General features: G+C 48.0%; 1 protein-coding gene across 4 annotated transcripts in view; it reads left to right on the top strand.

Moving 5' to 3' along the window:
- Positions 1 to 27,637, top strand: part of USP47 (ubiquitin specific peptidase 47) — a 1,494,847-nt gene that overhangs the window by 503,069 nt on the left and 964,141 nt on the right. For all 4 annotated transcript variants that reach the window (XM_086955947.1, XM_086955945.1, XM_086955948.1 and 1 more), the window contains one exon: positions 1,953 to 2,084. In XM_086955947.1, the coding sequence (XP_086812073.1) occupies positions 1,953 to 2,084 (132 nt within the window). The remainder of the gene's footprint in view (positions 1 to 1,952; positions 2,085 to 27,637) is intronic.

Here is a 27,637-nt window from a genome sequence, read left to right as displayed (position 1 = left end):
CCATCGATCGCCCTCACTCTATCCATCGATCGCCCTCACTCTATCCATCGATCGCCCTCACTCTATCCATCGATCGCCCTCACTCTATCCATCGATCGCCCTCACTCTATCCATCGATCGCCCTCACTCTATCCATCGATCGCCCTCACTCTATCCATCGATCGCCCTCACTCTATCCATCGATCGCCCTCACTCTATCCATCGATCGCCCTCACTCTATCCATCGATCGCCCTCACTCTATCCATCGATCGCCCTCACTCTATCCATCGATCGCCCTCACTCTATCCATCGATCGCCCTCACTCTATCCATCGATCGCCCTCACTCTATCCATCTATCGCCCTCACTCTTATCTATCTATCGCCCTCACTCTTATCTATCTATCGCCCTCACTCTTATCTATCTATCGCCCTCACTCTTATCTATCTATCGCCCTCACTCTTATCTATCGCCCTCACTCTATCTATCTATCGCCCTCACTCTTATCTATCTATCGCCCTCACTCTTATCTATCTATTGCCCTCCCTCTATCTATCACCCTCACTCTATCGCAGCACCACAGCATCACTCAGGGGCATCACAACATCACTATGCGCTACCACAGCATCACTGAACGCCACAGCATCACTCAGTACCACTCAGCACCACCACATTATCACTCAGCACCACCACATTATCACTCAGCACCACCACCACAGCACCACTCAGCACCACTACAGCATCACTCAGCACCACTACAGCATCACTCAGCACCACTACAGCATCACTCAGCACCACTACAGCATCACTCAGCACCACTACAGCATCACTCAGCACCACCACAGCATTACTCAGCACCACCACAGCATTACTCAGCACCACCACAGCATTACTCAGCACCACCACAGCATTACTCAGCACCACCACAGCATTACTCAGCACCACCACAGCATCACTCAGCACCACCACAGCATCACTCAGCACCACCACAGCATCACTACCACTACAGCACCACTCAGCAGCACCACCACAGCATCACTCAGCAGCACCACCACAGCACCACCACCACAGCACCACCCAGCACCACCACAGCATCACTCAGCACCATCTCAGCACCACCACAGCACCACTCAGCACCACCACAGCACCACCACAGCACCACCACAGCACCACTCAGCACCACCACAGCACCACTCGGCGCAACCACAGCATCACTCGGCGCAACCACAGCATCACTCGGCGCAACCACAGCATCACTCGGCGCAACCACAGCATCACTCGGCGCAACCACAGCATCACTCGGCGCAACCACAGCATCACTCGGCGCAACCACAGCATCACTCGGCGCAACCACAGCATCACTCGGCGCAACCACAGCATCACTCGGCGCAACCACAGCATCACTCGGCGCAACCACAGCATCACTCCGCACCACCACAGCATCACTGGTTCAAATATGTTCTCTCAATGTTTCAAGCTTTATTACAAATGTCACAAAAAAAAGTTAATATTTCACTTCTGTTCTTGGATTTTCATCACAATAAAATACACAAAAGTTATTTTCAAAAGTTTAAGCTATTGCCATTATAAATTACAATCACTTTTATTTAAGTATTAATTATTTAAAAAAATTAAAAGCCATTGTTATTTGTAATATCAATACATCTAAGTCACGTAAATACAAAACATGTTGCATTACAAATGCTATAGGTGTCACATTCGCGAAAGTTATAACTATTGGCATTGTAAATGACAAAGCTATCAATTTAGCTATTTTAAAAACCAACACATAAATAAAACAATTGTCATTTACAAGACCAATAGCTCAAACTTTCCTAATGCGAGACCTATTGCATTACAAATGCTTGTTTTCAAATGTGTATGCACTCCGAATAATTCGTTCTGTGAGGGTTTACAGATTTCTTTGTTTACTTTTTACAGATGTTTTTCTCTTTTTTTTCTTTTTAATGCAGAACTCATTTCTTTATGAACTTTTTTCTGTGATGGTCCACTCTGGAAGTGCTGCTGGAGGCCATTATTATGCCTGCATAAAATCGTTTGCTGATGATCAGTGGTACAGTTTCAATGATCAGCATGTTAGCAGGGTAAGCATTTAAGCATTATTTTTGTTTTTAGGGTTCTTTCAATCACTAAGCCCGTTTCCTTTTGAATGTTTAATTTCATTGCACAGTCTATTCAGACATAATTGTTAATCAGAACAATTGAAATGTTTTGTAGACGTCTTCTCGGTACATTCATGATGTTGCCTTGTTTTAAACTTGCAGGTTTCTTCCTACAAGGGTACTAGATGCCTTTAAAAATGGCACTTCTGACTGTATCCCTCATGTATAGTTGCCAAGAAGCCTGTTGGTTAGAACACCATTTATATTTTGTCCTTAAAAAAACAGAACCACAGTATGAAATGATGCCACAGTAATTTGCATTTCTATTCGCTTTATTAAGAGTGTTTAATTGGGCTTTACAGTGACATATGCTAATACTGCTGTTATCTGTGTGTTTTAAAAAAAGATTGTAAGTCCTGAGGATGGCCTTGAGGATTTGTCAACTATAAGGCCGAAACGTCAACACATGAGTCCACATCTTTCGTTTTTTTGATCAAGTCGTCACAGCGTCATCATTGTATATATTGATCAAGATTAGCTGTGATTTAACAGTAAGGAGTGGTCTACAACGCAAGTGGATTTCAAGAAGAACTAATCTATGTCTTGTCCACTTGTATTTTGTTGATTCATTTTCACAGTTTTTAAGAACTTGTACCCTATGAAATGATATTTTGATATAAAGAGATATTCTACAAATTCTACTTCCCGTGTAGCTTGTTCTATTATGAGTTATTACCATTTTCTACATTAGTTATTGTCAGTATGAGTGATTACCTCTTTTGCAAATTCCAAGTTTTTATTTAGACATAAACAGGTTCAAATGATATTAAGGTGGTACTAAATTTTTGTAGACCAACCTCCTGTTTTGGAATCTAATCAAAATATAGCTCCCTTGTAAGCACTTTTATCTGCAACATATTTCAGCCCAAACTCGCAAGGGTTTATTGGGTCACCCACCTTTTAATTTAACTCTTAGAAAGTTAGCATTTGCTTGCCTGACCATTTCAGCCTGCCTCTGCTAGGATGTGTATCTGCTGTCTGGTTTCTGTGAGTGACAGGGCTAGGGGATTCCAGGAGACAGTCTGGGCTGCCAGTTGGTGAATAGAGGGATTACCCCCAGGATAGGTGGGAGGAGTGCCCCTTGACTCTGAATAGGGCTGTGCTCTGCCACCACAATGCTGGCTCCACCTCCTGCGGAGCGTCTGATGTCCCTGCCCTGCACCCTGAAAGAAGAAGGCAGCTTCCTGTCAACATAGTGCTCCAAAACTGGGTTGAACCAGGCTCAAGCCCACTGGCCTGTAAAGACAAAAGAAATGTCCTATAAAAGTAGGAGCCATGCTCCTAACAAATCAGATCTTGTTTGCGCCAAGAAGAAGCTCTGCCTGAAGAAAAGGACCTGGGAAAGCTGCATGGAGGACTACTGTCTCTAATCCTGAGAGACTGGCCTGTGGTGAGTGCCCCGCTTGTACCGCCGTAACCACAGCTGGCCGCTCCCCCTTAAGGGTAGAAGCGTACGCCACGCACTCAGCAACGCATCGCCAACCCCGGAGGCCGAGCCGCCGCTCGCATCGCCCCAGGGACGACACCGTGACGTCAGAGGATCGCCCCCTCAGCCGTAAGCCTCGCACTCCCCTGCACGACTAAGGTACTGTTTGCTATTGAGGTGCGCCGCGATTTGGACACGGAGTCCGTGAGGCGCACACCCCTCGTCCCCTGTTGACCCCCGCTCCGTGCGCTCTGAACTGTGAGACTCCTTGAAGCCGTCTCGCAGCTCAGTTCAAGTCGTACAGCCACCCGAACGCCTCGTACTCTCACCGCGCTTTATGCGTGACACGTGAGTTGCGTGAGAGTTAGCGAGGTCCTTTTGCCGGTGGTATTACGGGACGCCTCTCAGAACTACGAGGCGTACTAACTTCCCCGAACTGAGTCAGTACGCTGCAGACCTTGCCCAAGTCATTTGGGGGCCACTTTTAAAGATTGCCAACACGAGTTAGATCAGGGACATTGCTTTCAGGCCACAACTTGCTGATAAATAACGGTGGCATTTGTTTAAGTGTAACTTGACCCATTTTTCACGAGGAAGCTGTTTTTAAAAATGACTGAAAGCATTTTAAGTACTGTCCATTGAATATTAAGAACTGGCATCCTAAGAGTTACTGGAACCGTTTTGAAGCCTGTATTTTGAAGCCTACTTGCAGATTTATATGAAAGAGATATATTTTTACAGAAATCCAGTCTTGTGTCATTGTGTGGTGGGCTAATGATTTATTGTGTGTGATATTGCAAATGATTAGCTACATGTACTCCTGAGGCCACCTTACACTGCTGCACGCCTCACACTGCTGCATACTGCTGCACGCCACACACCGCTGCACGCCACACACCGCTGCATGCCACACACCACTGCACGCCTCACAACGCTGCACGCCTCACACTGCTGCCCACCTTACACTGCTGCACGCCTCACACTGCTGCACACTGCTGCACGCCACACACCGCTGCACGCCACACACCGCTGCACGCCACACACCGCTGCACGCCACACACCGCTGCACGCCTCACACTGCTGCACGCCTCACACTGCTGCCCACCTTACACTGCTGCCCGCCTCACACTGCTGCACACCGCTACACGCCACACACCACTGCACACCACACACCGCTGCACTCCACACACCACTGCACGCCTCACACCGCTGCCCACCTTACACTGCCGCACGCCTCACACTGCCGCACGCCTCACACTGCCGCACGCCTCACACTGCCGCACGCCTCACACTGCCGCACGCCTCACACTGCCGCACGCCTCACACTGCCGCACGCCTCACACTGCCGCACGCCTCACACTGCCGCACGCCTCACACTGCCGCACGCCTCACACTGCCGCACACCGCTGCACGCCACACACAACTTCAGTCCTCACACCGCTGCACGCCTCACACTGCTGCACGCCTCACACTGCTGCACGCCTCACACTGCCGCATGCCTCACACTGCCACACGCCTCACACTGCCGCACGTCTCACCGTGCCAAACGACTCACGGTGCCAAATGCCTCACACTGCGGCACGCCTCACACTGCGGCACGCCTCACACTGCGGCACGCCTCACACTGCGGCACGCCTCACACTGCGGCACGCCTCACACTGCGGCACGCCTCACACTGCGGCACGCCTCACACTGCGGCACGCCTCACACTGCGGCACGCCTCACACTGCGGCACGCCTCACACTGCTGCACGCCTCACACTGCTGTACGCCTCACACTGCTGAATGCTGCACACTGCTGCATTACTCACACTGCTGCATGCTGCACACTGCTGCACGCCGCACACTGCTGCACGCCACACACTGCTGCACGCCACACACTGCTGCACGCACGCCACACACTGCTGCACGCCTCACACTGCTGCACGCCTCACACTGCTGCACGCCTCACACTGCTGCACGCCTCACACTGCTGCACGCCTCACTTTGCTGCACGCCTCACTTTGCTGCACGCCTCACTGCTGCATGCTGCATACTGCTGCATTACTCACACTGCTGCATGCTGCACACTGCTGCACGCCTCATAACACCACCACATCACTCAGGGACACCACCACATCACTCAGGGACACCACCACATCACTCAGGGACACCACCACCACCACATCACTCAGGGAGCACCACCACATCACTCAGGGAGCACCACCACATCACTCAGGGAGCACCACCACATCTCTCGAGGGCACCACCACATCTCTCGGGGGCACCACCACACCACTCGGGGGCACCACCACACCACTCGGGGACACCACCACACCACTCGGGGACACCACCACACCACTCGGTGACACCACCACACCACTCGGGGACACCACCACACCACTCGGGGAGACCACCACACCACTCGGGGACACCACCACACCACTCGGTGGAGGAGTGTGGCGCACTGATTAGAGCGGCAGACCCTGATGCAGAGGTCTGGCCCGGGACCAGGGTTCAATTCCCGACGCGGCAGGGTCCTGAGCCCAATAATGTCCACGGACTCGATAATTCTCGCCTCGGTGCCTACTCTAATCATGGGGTCCCACGCTGCAACTCAGGGCAATTGCTTGCTTAATCTCCACTACGGCGGCCCACCCGCTGCGGTATGCCTGGCTTTCACCTTGGGGATGCCCAGTAGGGGTTATACCACAGTGAAAAAGCCAGGACGGGTTCCCAAGGCAAGCGCCTTGATGCCTTCGGGTGATACGTGCGCTATATAAGTCGCAATACATACTCTGGGACACCACCACACCACTCGGGGACACTACCACACCACTCGGGGACACTACCACACCACTCGGGGACACTACCACACCACTCGGGGACACTACCACACCACTCGGGGACACTACCACACCACTCGGGGACACTACCACACCACTCGGGGACACCACCACACTACTCTGGGACACCACCACACTACTCTGGGACACCACCACACCACTCTGTTACCTCCGCTGTCCCCGTGCTCTCTTTGCCCGGTCTGTCCTTCTGTACCCCTCGCTGCCCCCGTGTCTCTGCCCAGTCATCACTCAACCCAACCACATCATCACTCAGCACCACAACAGCACTGCCCTTGCTTGCTACCAACAAGCATTGCCATAGCCATTAGGACTCGCATTAGGAAAGTGTAAGCTATTGGCCTTGTGAATAACAATGCTTATAATTTATATATTTTCAAAGCCAACACATATTTAAAAAAATTGTCATTTTCAATACCAATAGCTCACACTTTCCTAATGCGAGACCTATTGCATTACAAATGCTTGTTATGAGTTGTGTTGCCATATTCATTCATCAAAGAATGCACACATCCACTTCCACAATATATAGTCCTACATTTCAGAATATTTAAAACTATTATTAAATGATAGGGCAACGCCTCAATATAGTTTGTACTTAATCCATTGTTTCAAGTTCAGGGATTCCAAGCGTTGTCTCTTCTTTTTAAGTTTTCCTATTATATATTTCAAGTGTACCTGAATATAGTGTGTTACCTTTGCAGATGCATCTACTTCTGTTTTTTCTCAGTCAGATCCAAATGTCATATTCTATAGACAGTCCGGTTCTAAATGAAGGTTTGTATGGTAATATTTTGCTGCTGCCTTTTTCAAAGGAGTTTTCATAAGCAAACATAGTGATTAAGCCAAAAAGCACTATTATTGCTATGAAGTTCTCAGCAATTACATTAAACACTAACAGTGATGGGAGGAATTCTTGCAATACCCCTTGGCAATCACTCGGGGTAGCATTCCAACCCATTATTCTTTTGCCTCAAGATTAGACTCAGATGTGTGCCTGGATGTGGGTCGCTTGCTGCTGTATCGCAGGATCCAGGGTATTCCTCACTGGAAAGGCCTAACACGTCCCGCGACAGGTCTGGGATTCCTGGCGTCACTGTGTTCCCTTCAGGAGGGGGCATTAGCTGGCAGTTCGAGATGAGGAGCAGGGTCAGACCTGCGACCATTGACCCCACCAAGTAGGTCGCTCCCCCTCCGCACAGCAATGCCTGTGTGACCCTGCCCCAACTGCCGCTGCTGCGGAGGTTCGAGGCCCTCCACCACCCGCAGGCTACCACCTACGCCTTATCACTGGTGGTCAAAGGTAGGCAGGTTTGTTCATCCTCCGCTTTATTGCTTTTATTGTATTGCCTGTATTTTCATTGTTGTGTACGTGACTGCTGTTGTCTGTCTTCCCCCGCTGCCTGTGAGTGGTCTGTGCCCCTTTTTCTTCCCTCTGTTACCCTCGCTGTCCCCGTGCTCTCTCTGCCCGGTCTGTCTTCTGTACCCCTCGCTGCCCTCGTGTCTCTGCCCAGTTTTCACTTCTGTTCCCCTCACTGCCCCCGTGCCTCTCTACCCATTCTGCCTTCTGTTCTTAGCTGCCCCTGTATTTCGGTGTTCTGTATTTTGCCTCTGTGCCACTCGTTTTTCCGGTATTTCTGTGACCTTTTGCCTTCTGTTCGACTAGTTTTTTGTGCTCGTCTGCCTTCTGTGCCACTTGTTTTTTGTGCCCTTCTGCCCTCTGTTACACTCGTTTTTTTGTGCCCTTCTTCCCTCTGTGCCACTTGTTTTTCCGTCCCTTTGGCCTTCTGTTCCACTCGTTTTGTGTGCCCTTCTGCCTTCTGCCACTCGTTTTTCCCTTGTTTTTGTGCCCCTTTTGCCTTCTGTTCCACTCGTTTTTTGTGCCCTTTTGCCTTCTGTGCCACACGTTTTTCCCTCGATTTTGTGCTCCTCTTTCCTTCTGTTACCTTTGTTGTCCCTCGTCGCCGCGTCTCCTGCGGCCCGCCCCCCTGACGGCCCACTGCCCATTCGCTGCCCCCGACTCTCTGCTGCTCCTCCCGTCCACCTCCACATATATGCCGACCGCTGCACGGATGCCACGACTACCGCCGCCACTACGACGCCAGCACTCTGCACGCTCTCAACTCCGGACGGAGCCACGGCCCCTTCACCTGCTGGAACAGCAACTACACCAGCCTCAGTCGATGAACCACCCGCCAAGAAAGACCCCAACCACCTCTGATGCATACTACTGAACACCTGCTCGTCACGCAAGCATGCCGTCGAGCTCTGGGACCTGCTCGACACGACATCCCCGGATGTCTCCTTCCTGACAGAGACCTGGTTTAATGACTCCTCCGCACCCGACATCGCCATACCCATCCCAGACGGCTACAAGATCACCCGCAGAGACAGCACCAACAGAGTCGGAGGAGGAATCGCCATCGTCCACAAGAACAGAATCAGGGTCTCGACTAGCACCGACGATGCGCTCAGCACTGCCGAACACACGCATTTCCAGATCCACACTGACCCTAACTCCTCCCTCAGAGGCACCCTCGTCTACCAACCGCCTGGACCCCACCCCTAGTTCAGCGACTCCATCGCAGACTTGATCAGCACGCACGCACGCCCTGACCTCCACTGACTACATCCTCCTCGGAGACCTGAACTTTCACGTTGAGAACAATAGCGACCACAACTCCACAACCCTGATCGCTAACCTCGGACTGAAGCAACTCGTCACAACGCCCACCCACTCCACCGGCCACACTCTCGACCCCATCTTCTCCTCAAGCCCGCACGTCTCAGTCAGCCACACCACCGAACTCCTCTGGACCGACCACCGCTGCATCCACACTTCGCCTTCCAGAACCCCACCACACACCACCGCACCCAACAGGCCTCCCGCCGCTGCTGGAGCAAAATCACTAAAGACCAACTACACGCAAACCTCGCTCTCCGCCCACCCACCGAACCCTCCAACACCGACGACGCTGCCCACAGACTCAGACCCTGGATCGAGGAGTGCGCCAACACCCTCGCCCCGCTTAAGAAACCCCCCACAGATATACCAGCAAGAGGGCCAGCTAGTTCACCCCAGAACTCCTAGCCTCCAAGCAAGCGTGCCGGAAACTAGAGAAGAAATGGCACAGTGAACAAACTCCGGACAGCCACGCAGCACACAAGGACACCATCTGCAACCACCACCACCACCACCACCTCATTAGGGCGGCCAAGAGGACCTCCTTCAAAGACTGCCTCGACAACAACGCACACAATAGCAAGGAGCTCTTCAACATCGTGAAGGAACTCTCCAACCCCAGCTCTAACACCAGCGACTAGCCCTGTGCGACTCCCTCGTCACCTTCTTTCACCGCAAGATAGCAGACATCGCTGACAGCTTCAACACCCAAACAGCCACAACAAACAGCAACACAACGGACCCTCCGCACACAATCGACCACGGCCCCCTGCTAGCCTGGGCCAGCGTGAGCATCGATGACACCATCAAAACCATGCGCGCAATCCACTCTGTCTCTCCGTCAGACCCATTCCCGCACCACGTCTTCAACAGAGCAAGCAGCTCCATCGCACCCCACCTGCGCAACGTCATCAATCTCTCCCTCGAGACCGCAACCTTTCCAGAGATCTGGAAACACGCCGAGATCAACGTCCTACTCAAAAAACCTAAGGCAGACTCAAGAGACCTCAAGAACTTCCAGCCCATCTCTCTGCTCCCCTTCCCGGCCAAGGTCATCGAGAAAACCGTCAAAAGACAGGTAACCCGATACCTCGAAGAAATCCGAATCCTGGACCCTTCCCAGTCAGGGTTCCGCAGCAACCACAGCACCGAGACTGCCCTCATCGCCACCACCGATGACAGCAGGACCCGGCAGCACTCATCTTCCTAGACCTCTCTGCCGCCTTCGACACCGTCTGCCACCACACACAATGCCCATGCCTCCACGCCACAGGGATCCGAGACAAGGCCCTGGATTGGACCACCTCCTTCCTCTCCGGCAGAACCCAGAGCGTCCGTCTCCCTCCAATCCGTTCCAAAGCCTCAGAGATCATCTGCGGCGTACTCTAGGGATCCTCCCTCAGCCCGACTCTGTTCAACATTTACATGGCCCCACTCTCACACGTAGCCCGACAGCACGACCTCAACATAATCTCCTACGCCGACGACACTCAGCTGATCCTCTCCCTCAGCAAAGGCCCCATCACTGCCAAAGCCAACCTCCACGAAGGAATGAAGGCCGTCGCCGACTGGATGAAGATCAGCCGTCTGAAGCTGAACTCTGACAAGACGGAGGTCCTCATCCTCAGCTCCAACCCTTCAGCCTGGGACGACTCCTGGTGGCTGACGGCACTGGGGGCAGCCCCGACACCCACCGACCACGCACGCAACCTGGGAATCATCCTCGACTCAATGCTCTCAATGACCAAGCAAGTAAACGCAGTCTCCTCCTCCTGCTTCAACACCCTCTGCATGCTCCGCAAGATCTACAGATGAATCCCAACAGATACAAGAAAGACAGTCACCCAGGCCCTCGTCAGCAGCAGACTCGACTACGGAAACGCCCTCTAGGCGGGAGCCTTGACCAAGCTCATCAAACGACTACAACGCATCTAAAACGCCTCAGCACGACTGATCCTCGACGTACCACGCCACGGCCACGTCAACCCCACCTGAGAAACCTGCACTGGCTCCCCATCAACAAGAGGATATCCTTTAAGCTCCTCACACAAGGCACTTCACAAGACAGGCCCAGCCTACCTAAACAGACGGCTCTCCTTCTACATCCCCAACCGCCAGCTCCGCTCCGCTGACCTCTCACCCGACAACATCCAGCACATCCAAAGAACAACCACCGGTGGGAGATCCTTCTCCTACCTTGCCGCTAAGACATCGATTACCCTCCCACTGAGCCTACGACAGACCCAAGACCTGCTGACTTTCAGGAGGATACTCAAGACCTGGCTGATCAGTAGTGCCCCACCCTCCAAAGCGCCTTGAGACCCTTGCGGGTATGTAGTGCGCTTTACAAATGATTGATTGATTGATTGATTTGTATGAGGTAAAATTTGTCTAGAGGGCCACAGTGGGGGAAAACTGTGGGTTGGAATACTAGCCAGAGTGTTTGCCAGTGTTTAGACTATTTGCAATCATTCCTCACATCACTTTTTCTGTGATGGGTTCTCAGCTATTAATTTAAGGGGACTTGGCTAGATTAAGGAACACATGCTGTTCTCTCTGGTGTTCTATGTAGTATATGTTTTTGTAGTGGCTGATGATACATATGCTCTGCAATCCAGTGTTGGGTCTGAACATTTGCAACTTGTTTATCTTTGAAGACGTTGGAGTCACAAGACCTGTTGTGATTTTACCCCTGGTCTACAATGCATTAGGACATTGACTTCACCTCAGATTGTTTTCTTCCGCCATCGGGCACTGATGAGCAGTGTACAGCTCCGGTGATGACGCCATGGGCGAACGCAGGGGGGCAAGGGGAGCGCGTTCTACCCCCCCCCACCCCCCTTCCCCTCCCCTGGATCGACAGTCCATAAATTGGACCTCACTTGCGTCTGTTGTCCGTGAGGATCTTTTTTATGGACGCCTTTTGTTCGTAATTTTAAGCATTGCTGGGAAAAGAGCTGTTCCCCTGCAAAAGGCCTCAGGTCCCTGATGGGGCCGCCTCACACTCCTCTGAGCACAAGAGCAGCCCCACCCCTGCCCATTGTCATTCTGTGTGGGGCTGATTGCCACATAGAGAATGACAATGGGTCAGTCTGGGCTGGCACAGCGTGTGGTGGCCTCCTCCAGCCTCAGTCCAGGTTCACATGGAAGTTCAAAAACGCTCATGCTGCTGCTAGGTGAGAATCCAGTTAAGCAAAGGAAGGCGGTGAAAGAAGAAAGGAAAGGAATATAGTTATAGTTTAGCAGCCATGGTTGCTTTTTTATTTTATGCAACTAACAATCATTGACAAAGCCAATCGTCCTGCCTTGTTGTAGGTGTAACGTTACTTGTTGTATTCTATATCTGGATGCAATGACAGAAGTAGCAAAAATGCCAGTCTGGCATCACATTATATTAAGCATAGATTTTTAGCTTATGTGTTTTAAGCCGCGCATTTTATTACATTAAACACCCTTTTGGAGAGACCTCCCTTGTTTTTACATCCCACTTAAAGCTCTGGAAACACCATGTCAGTCTCCCCACGTCCAGGCACTGTGCATCATGCATGACTCATGCCTTCCACTTTTTCAGTTCGTATATGTGCAGGGGCATAGTGAATCTTGCCCCACCTCACTCCTTGCTTTAGGAACTACAGCGAGGGTGGAGTTCTTGATGGGTCTCATCATTAATGTGAAAAGGTGAGTGAGTAAGTAAGTGAAGGGATGGTTGGATGGATGGCTGGATAGATGAGTGAAATGATGGATGGATGGATGGATGATTGAAAGGGTGGATGATGGGCGAGTGAATGGGTGGATGGATGAGTGAAATGATGAATGAATTGATTTTTTTTTTTTGTCCTCATCTTGCGATTATTGTTATGTTTGTGGAGTGTCAGGTGTCTGCCTCTTTACTTTTTTCCGACACTGCCCCTTGTTCTCTCTTGATTGGGGAGTTTTGACCGCTCGTTGTTTCTGAGGAGTTTCCTTTACTCGACACATATCAATGCCTCTGGCTTGGATCGAGGGGAGCTAGCCAGTTTGGCTACTCGGCAAGTACCGTACTTGTCCACCAGAAGATATATCGCTTTAATCATAGGACTTAAGTTTGTTTTTATTTAGGGTTTAAGAAAGATTCAAAACTATCCCAAAACTTAAATCTTTTGCGTACATTTCCTAGCTTATCAAGTTTGTTGATTCTTACTGCCGAGTTTAGCCATTCTGCATGAGTTGGGCAAGAGGCTCCTATCCATTTAATACATATTTCTCTCCTTGCGAGAGCTATTAATACAAAGAGGAGATTCTCCTGCTCTTTAGTAAGACCCCCTTCATTACCTGAGTCCAAAATCCCAAAAAGAGTAAGAGTTGTACTTACAGTGAGTTGTTTGGACAGGATAGTGCTCAGGGTCTTACCGACTTGATCCCAAAATTTCTTCAGTTGGGGGCAACTTTTAAACATATGGATGTCATCTGACTTCTCTTCCCCACATTTAGGGCATTTTTTTATTCCAGCGTTTTTGAATTTGGACAGTTTTTTAGGAGTCCAATATGCCCGATGGATTGTATACAGATGATTCCTCTTCAAAGCCGCGGATTTCAATATTGAACAGCATTTAGCTACCGATTTTTCCCATATTAGATCTAAATCTATTATTTCAATGTCTTTCCATATTTGAGATTCCATGTTAACACTGACATCGTTGGGCGTTATCAGAGCCCAATACCACTTTGCCACTTCTTTTGGTAATCGCGTTGTTGTGATCATGTCGTCTTCCAATTTTTCATTACCATGTATATTGGGTAGAGTTCTGGACCAACTTGACATTTGATAATATTTAAATTTAGATAATGTATTGTTCGACAGTTCTTGAAGTTCTGACCAAGTTTTTAGATTTGAACCATCAAGTATTTGTCCCCAGTATTTGATGTCGGCTCTTTTCAGTGCTAGTGCGAGAGTATCTTTTAAGCATTCCGGGGTTCCGGGGGATTCCCAGATAGGAGCCCACTTACTGTAGTATGGTATATGTAGAATGCCTCTAATTTGTGTCCACATCTTTGCTGCATCTCTCAATATCTTAAGCTTTATTTTTTGAAGTATTTGGGGTGTCCATACTTAAACAGTGCGTGATCCTCTGATTTTGTGATTGCTTGTAAATAGATTGAATAGTGTTCATGGTTTTTCAGTAGTGGTTTGATATTTTTAAATTGAAAGGCTCGGCAATATTCCACCAGGTCTGGGCTGGCCAACCCGCCATCCTTCTTGCTCCTCCTGATCTTTTTCCATGCAATCCTTGTGCCTTTTGCTGCCCAAATAAAGCTTGTTATATCTCTTTGTGCTCGAGCTAGTTCCGCTTTTCCAAACTCCATTGGTATCGTATTAAATAAAAAGGTAAACTTTGGCAAAATGGTCATCTTGATTATATTCGATCTCCCAATAAGGCTCAATGGTAAAGAGGTCCATGTCTCAAGTAGTTTCCTTACGTCCCCGGCAACTTTATTCAAATTCTTGTTTGCAATCTTTTCTATGTCACGGTTTATTAAGATTCCTCAATATCTGATTTCATTTTTTATGTAATTGTTTTGGAAAGAAGTATTCCATGTCATAATCTCTGTCTTTGTTTGATTCACCATATATCCTAAGATTTTCCCGAATGTAGTTAAAGTTTTCTCGATGTTTGCTTTTGCTTTTGGATAATCATCAGTAAAAATCATTAAGTCATCCGCGTAGAGAGCGATTTTCTTCTCCCATATGCCATACTTGAAAGGCGTGATTCTGTTGTTGTTTCTCAGTTTGTTTGCCAATGGTTCAATATATAAATTGAAAAGTAAAGGGGAGAGTGGACAACGTTGTCTCGTTCCTCTGGTTATTTTTATGTTTTCTGTTAAACTGCCATTAATTAGGACCTTTGATCTTGGATCTTTATAAATCTGATTTATCATACATGTAAAGTGGGGTCCGAAGTTGTTCTTGATCATAACTTTCTCAAGAAAGGTCCAATTGACCCGGTCGAAAGCCTTTGCGGCATCAACAGCAAGTAAAGTAAGAGGAGTTTTCTCACTTATAGCAATGTCTATTGCGGTTAAAAGTTCTTGTGTTACTTCATGTAAGTGTCTTCCTTTAATGAAACCTTTTTGATCTTGGTGCAGTAAGTTTGATAGTACTTTCCCTAATCTAGTTGCCATTATTTTAGTGAATATTTTGTAATCAGCGTTCAATAGTGATATTGGACGGTATGATTCACATTTAAGAGGGTTCTTACCGGGTTTCAGAATGATTGAGATTATGGCATCATTCCAAGAATCAGGTATAGTTTTCTGTTGTATTAAAATTAAATTGATTAGTTTTGTTATATGTGGAAGTATGGAGTCTTTCAATTTCATATATAGTTCGTTTGGTATGGCATCCGGCCCTGCTGCTTTTCCTTTCTTCAAACCTTTAATCGCATCAGCCACTTCTCCTTCGAGGACTACTTTATCAAGTGTTTCTCTGTCGTTTTCTGTCAGTTTTAGGAGTGCTGCATCTGCCAGGTAGGAATGAATCCTTTGATCTGAGGGATTTGAGTCTTCCGTATACAGATCTTTAAAAAATTTCCAGAATTCATGCTTGATTATGATTTCATCGGAGGTAGGAATATTTTGACCATCCGGGATGATACTTTTCACCTTATTTTTAGCTAGGTCTGTTTTGAGCTTCCATGCTAGCCATTTTCCGCAGCCTTCACCAAACTCATGTTTCGCCAGTTTGCTGGAATCCCATTTTTTCTGTAATCACTCTTCCAAGATTTGATTAATTTTTTCTTTTTGCATTTGTTTTTTGTTAAGAAGATCTTGTTTCTTTTCCTCTTCGTGTTCTGTGGATATAGCGATATCTAAGGCACTGATCTCTGTTTCCAGGTCTGAGATCTCTCGCTTTACTTGTTTATTTTTCTGAGCCCCTAAGCTCAAAAGTTTACCCCTTATGACTGCTTTATAAGTGTCCCACGTTATTTGCTCTGTGGTACTTGACGCATTTAATTCAAAGAAGGTGATTGTTTCAGTTTCTAGATCTTTTATAACTTGTTCATCTTCCAGCAAAGCTCTTTCAACTGTGAATCTCCTTTCGGTTATATTTTCTGTGATTTGTAGTTCTAGTTGTACTGCTGAGTGATCTGACAGGTGAGCTGGTAGGTGAGATACTTTTTTTACTTTCCTTGATATTTCGTTACTGATCAGAAAGAAATCAATCCTGGATTTGTGACCCAGTTTTTTATTGTGCAAAGTGAATGGGTGCGATTTTTCTCCTTTATCTTACCAAATATCCACCAGGTTAAGATCCCTTTTATAGGTCCCAATCCATTGTCTCATTTTTTTTAGGTTGGTATGTCTACCTGGAGGTGATCTATCTAGATTTAAATCCATTACTAGGTTAAAATCACCCCCCAATATTATGGGAGAAGTGGATAGTAGTAGCTGTGAGTATAATTTTCGCAGTGGATCAGCATCATCTAAGTTAGGACCGTAATACCCTGCAATGGTAATGGGAGAATTTCCTATTTTTGCATTTGCTATTGCCCATCTTCCTTTGCTATCCACTTCTATACTGGTTATAATTGCTTTTAGGGACTTTTTAAAGATTATCGCTATTCCCTTAATATTGCATTGTTGTGTTGTGCAAATTAAAGTATCTACCCACCATAAGTTTTTACTTATTTGATCCCATTCTTCCTTTAATAAGTGAGTTTCTTGTAATATTATTATCTCACTTTTCCCAGTTCTGATACATTCTAGGATTTTATTCCTCCTGCTTTTTGTCCTTAACCCATTCACATTCCAGGATAGGATTTTTACACCTCTACTTTCACTCCCCATTTGTTTTGTCCGGTAGTTGTGAATTTATCTTACTATACTTCACTCCCTGATATTTTGTTTTTCTGAGTATTCGCAGATGAGGTATTTTTTGGATTTTTTTCCCTATTTTGCTCCCCACCCTTTTTCGTGTAGTTTCATACTTTCTGATTTGTGCTTTCAGGTTACCCTCCCCGGGGAAGCCTCCATCTTCTTCTCCTTCGGTTATCTTCGTAACCCTTTTGGCTTCCCGTCCCTACCCCCGTGATTCTTATCTATATACATTTAAATGATGAGAAAATTAGTTGGATTATAGCTCCTACATATTATTATATAACTTGTCCTTGAGTATGAGTTGATTTGGGTTGGACTGTGTCTGTTTTCCCTTAGATTTTTTTTCCTTCTTTATACATTTTTTATGTGAGCATTTAGCGATTAGCGTTTAACTCAGAGGTTCTTCTGATTGTACTTGATCTCTGATTAGTTCTATCAAGTTTTTCACCTCTTCAGGCTCTCTTAGATTTCGCATTTTGTTTCTCCACATAATGCGTAATGAGGGTGGAAATTTCATTTGCACTGTGGCCCCTAGTTGTTGCAATTCAGACATCAAATTTCCCAGTTCCCATTGTCTAGTCTGAGAGGCTTTTGACATATCAGATCTTATTTTAAAATTCCAATTGTCTTTATTATACGTTCCTTTTTTCAGTGCCTCTCCCAAGATCCTATCCTTCAGCATATACGTTTTGAAGTTTACTAGAATCTTCCTGGGGGTTTTCCTTTCTTTACTCTTTCCATAAGGATCTCTGTGTGCCCTCTGTATATCCTCGATTAAAACTTCTTTGTCCACCCATGGGAAATGTTCCATCAAAAGTGCCACTACAAATGCTTTTACATCTTTACCCTCTTGATTCTCCGGCACATTTAAAATCCTTATGTTGTTTTTCCTGGCTTGATTTTCTAAGGATTCCAGTTTTTCATTTATGTTTTTATTCTCCAATCTTAAGGAATTTATTTCCTTTCTGTTTTTCTCCACCCTTTTGTCCAAGCCAGTGACTTCCTTTTCAACAGCCGTGACTCTGTCTGCTAGATCGTTTAGCTTGCTATCCAATTTCTCGCAGACCTCCTGTATTTTGTTTTGTTTCGATTCGGGAATGGAGAATTTCTCTTTCATTTCTATCCAAATTTTTTCAAGAAGCTCGTCTGTATGAGTTTTTGCTGGGTTCTTGTTATATTCTACAGACCTTGGGTCCTCATCTTCTTTATCTCCAACCTCTTCCGTCATATTTACAGTTTTATTTGCTACTGCTGCAGCGTGATCAGTGCCCCCCTCAGCCATATGGACTTCTGTTCCTTCTTCTGTACTGACTCCTTTAATCTTCCACAGTTCTTCTAAACTCTTTTTTTCCATCAAGTTCTTTTTCTTGGTTCGAGGTTTTCTCCCTTTCCTTATCTTGCTTGGACTCGGGCTCGGTTTTCCAGCTAGGAGGAGAATTGCTCGTTGCTTCTCTTTTCTTAGGGAGATCGCATCTGTAGATTAGCTTATTTCTTCCTTCTCACTTCCCCAAGGTTCTAAAGATTTTTGTGGTTGTATGGAACTAGAAGGACCCGAGTTCAGCTCTTGTTGCTGAATTTTAAAGTAAGACCTAAGAGAGGGGGTAACTTTTATTTTAACTTTAGATCTCTGAGTAAGCTCCAAATTATTTTCCTCCTTCTCGGAGTTATTCTTTAGGTAATCTCCGAGTGTGGTCTTTTGTTTTTTCCTGCTCACCCTCGGAGTGATACCTTTTGGGAACTGCTCCTGACTCAGAAATTTCCTATTGCGCAGACTGTAGAAGGATTTCACCGTGCTAGGCTGGAATTCTTGTTGCCGAGGCTCTGATTCTGTTTTTGATTTAGGTTTAACTTGATTTTTTAGAAGGTTTTTTAAGTCTTGAGGCGTTTTCTCCTCTGAAACCTCCTGCGTTAACTCAGTGACTTTACTCATGTGCCAATTGTTTGTGGAGGTTTTCTCTTCTGTCCCTGGAGGAGACTCGTCCCTCGCGAGCTGCGAGACGTGAGGGGAAGATGGCGGCCGAGTAGGAAGCTCGGTCGGAGAGCTCCCGCTCACCCGTGATTCACCGTAGCAGAGGTTGGGGAAACAGCTCCAGCATGTACGCACCAAAAACCGAAAGGAATGGAATGAGAAACGATGCTTAACGAAGTCTAACTCCACAACTGAACGAGCGTTTAAAAAGACATTTTTATCTGACTACGGACTGTACCTGGTATGGTGTTATATTCCGAGGTCACCTCTCTCTTGCTGTACAGTGGTGAGAAGGGTGAGGTTGGTTGTCGGCCGTGCGGCGCCTGGAAGGCTGATGCTTGTTGCCTCACACACGGCGCCTTGGCGGCAGAAAGCACACTCTCCGTTCTGGACTGGGATTCCCCGAGGGCAATCAGCGGAGCATACAAGTGCCGTGGTGTGAGTGAAGCGGAGAGGGGTTTCGGAGCCCACGTCGCGGTAACAGCGGAGACAGGCAAGTGGAGCACTGCACAGAGAGCAAAGTCGCGCTGCCGCCGTGCCTCCGGAAGACTGTTTTCAGTTCCGGGGCACGAGCAACAGAGCCAGGGCCAGAGAGGAGAAGGAGAAGCGGCTGTTCAAAGGGGTCGGCAGGGAAGAACTAGAATCTGCTTCTGACTCAATAGCGGGCGTCTCTGACTCAATAGCGGGCGTACCGAGAAAGGTATTGGGAAACACGACAGGGGAGAGGAATCTCTATGGAAGTACATCCAGGAAAATAAAGAAGTACAAAGAAGCAAAAATAGAGGATATAAACCTCAAATACAAGGAGAAAGAGATAAGCAACTATCTTAGCATCGAAAGTATTTGGATTTTGGATAAATCGCCTCTTAAGGCTTACAAAGCTTGCAAAGCTCAGCAAGCTCAACAAGCAAAATTACATAATAAAACATACTATAACCTTAATAGTATTTGCAGTCAACCCTGTCAACTTAGTCAGTATTTTTTGCTTGGCCAGACATATAAATACTTTCAACCTTGCAAATTTACAAGTACAGAAGAGAAAACCTCCACAAACAATCGGCACATGAATTGATGAATTGATAAGTGAAAGGGTGGATGTAAGGCTGGTTGAGTGAGTGAAAGGGCGGGTAGATGGACAAAAGGATGGGTGGATGAGTGAAGGAGTGAAAGGGTGGATGAATGATAGGGTCAATGGATGGATTCATGAGTGTATGAGTAGATGGATGGATGTGTGGGGGGATGGAAGGATGAATGGCTAAGTGCAAGGGGAATGGAAATAGAAAGGGGGATGGGTAAAAGAATGATTGAACGGGTGAATGGGTGGAAGGATGAGTGACTGGATGGATGGATGAATGAGCAAGTGAAAGGATGGCTGGATAGGTAAATAGCTAGATGGATGAGTGAGTGAATGGATGGATGGGTGGAAGATTGGATGAATAGGGTGGATGGATGGATGGATGGATGATGGATGGATGATGGATGAGTAAAAGGGTGGATTGAGGGATGGATGAGTGAAATGATGGATGGAAGGAGATGTGATGGATAGGTTTGTAAATCGATGAATATGGACATGGATGGTCACACAGATGAAAGGACAGAATGAATGGTGAAAGACGGAAAGATGGATGAAAGTATGATTACACATTGTAAGCCCCATTATCTCAAGCAACTTTTCCTATACATTGGCTTTCACATTTATATAAGTGGTTGTCTCTATATAATGTGTGTGTGGTGTAACGCACTCCAACACTCTGTCCCACATACTTGGGATGAGTAGCACTATAGAAGAAAGTAAATCCACATGAGAGAGGGTCTATGTGAAGATGAGGGGCACCATTGGAGGGTGATATCAAGGCCAGACTGGCCGGACCGGGCATCAGGTGTTTTGTCTGGGAGCTGGAAAGGTGGGGGCGGTTTTGTTACCACAAAAAGACCTGCACATTTGCTTAGAGCTGCGCACATACTGACAAACCATGAAGTGCACAATTGTCTCAATCTAATATAAACGTATTTTCCCTTGTACTTTAGTAGTTGTCTATTTACTTACTTGTATACTATTGTGCAACCTTCTCTGATGTGTCTGTAAAACCTACCTTTTGTCCTGCATTTTGACCTCATGTCCTGAATTTTTGGCCTGACTTTTGACCCTTTGTCCTGAAATTTTATACCCACTGTCCTGAATTTGCACCCATGCCAGTTGGTCACCCTACCAGTGACAATGTGGTATTAGGCAGCACACATTACTGTAGTGGATGCGCATGTGTTCTGAGTAGGGAGGCCGTCAACATTTCTTTTAAGGATGCCTTTTGTCCCCTTAATTTTCACAATTGCAGCAGGCTGTGCTGTTCCCCTTGGAGAAGCCCGAGGAGGTTAAACGTTCTCTCACTTGGGGCATCTTGCACTTCTCTTTGAACTCTAGAGGCCGCAGCATCCCCTCCCCGACCTCGAGCAGACTGTGGACAGGCCCATTGTCATTCTGTCTGCTGCTGATCATCACATAAAGAATGTCAATGGGCTGTCTGCCTTTAACGTGCCTTGCAAACATCTTACCTGTGTTAGTTTTGTTTTTAAATGAATGTGTCAGCAAACACCGCCGCAGCAGCGCGGCCAGACACAACAAAGCCTCATTAACAAGTAAATGATCTTTTAAAGACCTGTGAAGTAGACAGAGGGAGGGAGACAGAGGGAGGGAGACGGAGGGAGGGAGACGGAGGCAGGGAGACGGAGGCAGGGAGACGGAGGCAGGGAGACGGAGGCAGGGAGACGGAGGCAGGGAGACGGAGGCAGACGGAGCCGGAGGCAGACGGAGCCGGAGGCAGACGGAGCCGAAGGCAGACGGAGCCGGAGGCAGACGGAGCCGAAGGCAGACGGAGCCGAAGGGAGCCGGAGCCGGAGGGAGCCGGAGCCGGAGGGAGCCGGAGCCGGAGGGAGCCGGAGCCGGAGGGAGCCGGAGCCGGAGGAGGGAGCCGGAGCCGGAGGAGGGAGCCGGAGCCGGAGGAGGGAGACGGAGCCGGAGGAGGGAGACGGAGCCGGAGGAGGGAGACGGAGCCGGAGGAGGGAGACGGAGCCGGAGGAGGGAGACGGAGCCGGAGGAGGGAGACGGAGCTGGAGGAGGGAGACGGAGCTGGAGGAGGGAGACGGAGCTGGAGGAGGGAGACGGAGCTGGAGGGAGACAGAGCTGGAGGGAGACGGAGCTGGAGGGAGACGGAGCTGGAGGGAGACGGAGCTGGAGGGAGACGGAGCTGGAGGGAGACGGAGCTGGAGGGAGACGGAGCTGGAGGGAGCGAGAGGGAGAGGGAGCGAGAGGGAGAGGGAGCGAGAGGGAGAGGGAGCGAGAGGGAGAGGGAGCGAGAGGGAGAGGGAGCGAGAGGGAGAGGGAGCGAGAGGGAGAGGGAGCGAGAGAAGAGCGGGAGCGAGAGGGAGAGGGAGCGAGAGGGAGAGGGAGCGAGAGGGAGAGGGAGCGAGAGGGAGAGGGAGCGAGAGGGAGAGGGAGCGAGAGGGAGAGGGAGCGAGAGGGAGAGGGAGCGAGAGGGAGCGAGAGAAGAGCGGGAGCGAGAGGGAGAGGGAGCGAGAGGGAGAGAGAGGGAGAGGGAGCAAAAGGGAGAGGGAGGGAGAGGGGGAGAGAGGGAACGAGAGGGAGGGAGAGGGAGGGAGAGGGAGGGAGAGGGAGAGAGAGGGAGAGAGAGGGAGGGAGAGGGAGGGAGAGGGAGGGAGAGGGAGAGGGAGGGAGAGGGAGGGAGAGGGAGCGAGAGGGAGGGAGAGGGAGCGAGAGGGAGGGAGAGGGAGCGAGAGGGAGGGAGAGGGAGCGAGAGGGGGAGAGAGGGAACGAGAGGGAGAGGGAGGGAGAGGGAGAGAGAGGGAGGGAGAGGGAGGGAGAGGGAGGGAGAGGGAGAGGGAGGGAGAGGGAGGGAGAGGGAGAGGGAGGGAGAGGGAGGGAGAGGGAGCGAGAGGGAGGGAGAGGGAGCGAGAGGGAGGGAGAGGGAGCGAGAGGGGGAGAGAGGGAACGAGAGGGAGAGGGAGGGAGAGGGAGAGAGAAGGAGGGAGAGGGAGCGAGAGGGGGAGGGAGCGAGAGGGAGAGGGAGGGAGCGAGAGGGAGGGAGAGGGAGGGAGGGAGAGGGAGGGAGAGGGAGGGAGAGGGAGCGAGAGGGGGAGCGAGAGAGGGAGGAAGAGGGAGAGGAAGAGGGAGAGGGAGAGAGAGAGAGGGAGAGGGAGGGAGGGAGAGGGAGAGGGAGGGAGAGGAGAGGGAGCAGGAGGGAGCATTTTTCCAGGCTGAAAAGTTAATGATATATTTTAGCTTCTATCAAAAAGGAGGGAAGAGGATTCAAGGTCCATTCAGTTCCCCTAGTTAGATACTGAATTAATCAAAAGGGAATGGACAATGGTGTCTACTAAACCTTCGGTTAGTCTTTGAACAGGAAACAGGAAAGACCTGGCACTGGCTTCTACTAATTAAGCCAAAAAATCCTAAGGGTGGAATAAGTCACAGAGCCCATAAAAGTCCCAGGTTCCCAAAATCCATCACTTAATGTAAAAAGCTTTCCTCTAAATATGAGTGTCCTCAATAGGATGGAGCTAAACTGTAGCAGATTTAGATCTGGGCTTTTATGGGCTCTGTGACTTATTCCACCCTTAGGATTTTTTGTGGCTCTGTGAAGCTTGACTGTTATAGGGGCTATATTATGTATTGGAGTGAGAGATAGAGTAGTACTGTCCACCCTTCCGTTCATTACCCCTTCCTTGCCTTCACAGAGCGGGGCCTCCTTTTTCCTGAGCTGGGTTCCAGGAGAGGTGAGGTACACTCCCTGTACTATTCAGGTGAGTAACATTAGTAAAATAAATTGGCTTAATTAGTAGAAGCCAGTGCCAGGTCTTTCCTGTTTTGATAGGACTTACTACAATTTATTTCTTGTTTCTTGTTAACAGATGTAAGAGACACCGTTTGGTACAGAGGAACACGATTTTGGACTATTTATGTATATCCTTTACAGATTGTCGTTACGTTCACTTTATGTATGCAGTAGCTAATGCTTAGAACTCTGGCCCTGAAGAAAGCCATGGGATCTTGTCCCTACCGGCTGAAACATGTTGGCCTTGTAAATGCAGTTATATGTTTAGACTGCTTCCTCTGCATTGTTCTTGTTTATTTGAGGGAAAGGACAAATTACATTAGAGTTTTCCGCCTATTGATCCTTTTACCCCTTGTTTTTAACTCGCACATCTTTTGATTTTTGCACTGCACTCGATCCCATCTTTATCATTTGTTCATGGGTACCTTAGCGATTGATGTTGCGACCCAATTGAGTAAGGGCGATGGATGGGTCTCATTGATCAAGAGACATACCACCCCATTTTTGGATGACCAAATGAGAACACTTGATACTTTGAAGACATCCTGATTTTAAAGAACAGGCACATATATGGGAAAATATATGTGGCCGTGCATGGCTTAGACATATTAGGATGGTTCCATCAAGGTTTGTTCAGCATGATGCTTTGTCCAGGAGCATAGGAACAAATATTGGTTGTTTGTGACCAATCACACGTAGAAGAATTACTCAATTAATACCCGAAAGTATTTACTGGTGAATTGGGAAAGATCAAAGGATTCAAGCACAAAATTGAGATAAGGAGTGATGCTGAGCCTGTTAAACACAAAATAAGAAGTATTCCCTTCAGCATAAGAGAAGACTTGGAAAAAGAACTTTTGTCCATGCAGAAAAGAGGAGTTATAGAACCCATCGAGTCGTCGGATTGGTCTTCAGCTTTGGTGGTAGCTCGGAAGAAAAACAACGAACTCAGAATCTGCATTGATTTGCGCAATCTAAACAAGGTGATTTGGGTGGATTTGCATCCTCTACCGAATATTTCGGAAATGTTGGGTGAAGTTGCAGGTGCCAAGGTCTTCACCAAACTAGATTTGGCCTCAGCATATCATCAAATCGAACTTGACAAGGAATCACGCCATTTCACTGCGTTTAACTCTCCATCAGTGAGGTAATATAAATTTTATGGTCAAGTTGTGTTCCCTAGCGAGTACCCCACCGACTCCATGTACGAGTTAAAGTGCATGTAACTTCCCTCCTGTGTCAGCTATGAAGACGCAAATACATTTGCGTCCAACGTTAACATGTCCTCTTTCAGACCCACCATGAATGGGTTGAATGGTCCGTTCCCAAGTATGCTATGCCAACGTCTTTTTGTAGTGTACTCCTTCGTTTTTTCAGCCCTGGCTGAAGTAGGCCCTGAATCTCTGCTACCAAGCCTCTTTTCTGGCTTCTGACTCCGAGAAATCTCTGCCCAGGCAGCCCCCGTACCCGTGAACTCTGATTTACTTCTAGCGCGGCCCTCCGTGCTCAGCTCAGCCTGCTGCCTGCCAAGATTGACTATAACCTTCGAGTTATCTGTTTCCCTCCCCGAAAATACATTCCAGCCTGCTAGCTTCAGTAAACATCCTTCCTCAGCTACAGGGCTAAAGGGCCGACCTGTCTCTATGCAAGTAATTCATAGCTTCTGTTGCCATGCTTCCATGGAAGGCCCCATGCCCCCACGCTTCTCATACAGACACTCAGGCGCTTATACACGCACTCACAGCAAGTATAGAATAGCTTCTGCTCTAGAGACCTTTCTGCCCAGATAGCTTAGTTCCTAAACATCAGATATCAGATATGATAGAAGCACAAGTTGATCTGACATGCCAGACTTCTGTCTCTTTCCGTCAGAGTAAATGTCAAGTCCCCTACACCCCTCTAATTACACGTCATCCAGCTGCGCACGCATCCAAGCTTCCGATTTCTGCTGACATTGCCACATTTTCGGTTGGTGCCACCCCTTTGTGACACCTATCAGTGACGTTTCCAGAACACACCTCTAGTTCACGCCTCTTGATTACGCACATGTACCACGTGTAATACTGTTATCTTGTCTTCTCTCAGCTGTTACGCCTTCTATACTGTTTCCAATGATGTAAAATAAGTATATAAGCTATGTACTGTTAATAAAATGTAGCGCTCTATCCCTTCTGACACCCTGTGTGGTGGTCAGAACATGATATCTTGGCCATGACCATTCCTTTTTAAGGAATAAAACCCCTTAGAACTCTCACACCACGGACTCTGTCTTTTTTCATCCGATCTGAGTTATTATTGATTAAGTACTTACCTGCATAGAAATTAAGAGAGTAAATTAATTATTTACATCATTTTGGCGCCCGAATAGGGACCCCTCCCCCACCTCACGCGCCGGTTGGCGCATTGCAAACTCTGTCCCCTGCCATCAGTTAGAAGGAACATACGCGTACCGGCAGGATTTCCTGCATCTCCCTCTGACCCACGGAGGTGACGAAGACTGCGATCAGTGCCCAGACGAGGCGGTGAGGAGTGCGGAGGATCCCGACCAGAGCCTAGCCGAAAGAAGCAAGGTCCGAGGTGTCAAGAGGCCCACCAGGTTTCCGAAGTTTTCCGAAAATACCCGAAGTTTTCCGAAGTTTTCCGAAGTATCGAGTCGAGTCCAGTCGAGTTTTTCCGAGGCCTTCTGTTTCCGTGCTTCCCGGTGAGTACCATTGCTGGGTCGTATCTAGACGGGTTTGGGTACGCAAGTCCGGTCTGCACTGTTTTTAGGCAGTGTATCTGTACTGTTTAGCAGTATATCTAGTATTCCGAATTTCTGAATTTTTGCACTGTTACAACAGTGTATCTTTACTGTTTAGCAGTACATCTAGTATAGTGGGGTAGTCATCTATGTTTTAAATGTTTTTGTGATTAATGTCGTGGTATGAGTGTGATTGTTTTCCTTGTGCATTATTGTGTTTTCTTGCATAAATAGTTACATTCAGAATTAAGTATCAAGGATCGAGCATTTCAGTATTAAGTAGACACAATGCCGTTTTTCAACAAGTTAAAGCAGATAGGAACTAGGAAAGGGATGTTAGAGGAAGAAATTCCAATCCCCCCTAGGGACACTCCAGGTAATTTCATGTATAACAAACATGGCATAGACGCCATATTGTATCTAGAGTTATGGACCGATTATACCAAGCACCTAGAGGAAAGATACCGATGGCCAGTTAACGGAACATGGGATGCCGAGTGCATCATAAAGGTAGAAGAAGCATTACGGAAAAAGAAAGCCAGACAATCTCAGAAAGACGCCATAGAATTTTGGCGTAAGGAATCACATAAACGTGCTGAAAGAGCACTCCGTAGAGAAGACAGACTCAAAGAATCAGAAAAGGCCCAAGAAAACGAATTAGTTATTGAAGGAATTCGAGTAAAATCAGAACAAATAGATCGCATCCGAAATAGCCAAGTGAACAACATGTATCTTTTGGCCGAAGGTACCCCTGACGCCATTTCAGAAATACCGAAAAATTTACCGTCACCATTAGTTCCAACTAAAGTAATGCATAAGACTACTAAAGACATATTCCTAAATTCATACTTAGACGATGTAGCACCAGCTTACACCAATCTGCCTGTTCGTGCCCTGCCTATTGACAGGGACGGGGGTGGCACTCCACCCCCAGGTCAAGTTCCGACGGTACCGCAACAGACTTCTCCCGTTCCGCCAGCTCCGCCACTTCCCGTACTCAAAACTGACCTACCGAAACCACGTTTGCCTGATCCACCTAAACGACAAGTTCAAGTTCAGATACAGACTCCACAGGGAGGTAATGTACAAGCGTCCGCTTCAGGAGGTGCGACCG

Source organism: Lissotriton vulgaris, chromosome 2_1 (assembly GCF_964263255.1).
Source record: "Lissotriton vulgaris chromosome 2_1, aLisVul1.2, whole genome shotgun sequence".
Taxonomy (NCBI): domain Eukaryota; kingdom Metazoa; phylum Chordata; class Amphibia; order Caudata; family Salamandridae; genus Lissotriton; species Lissotriton vulgaris.
Note: the sequence above shows the minus strand (reverse complement) of the source record. Positions and strands in the feature narration are given on the sequence as shown.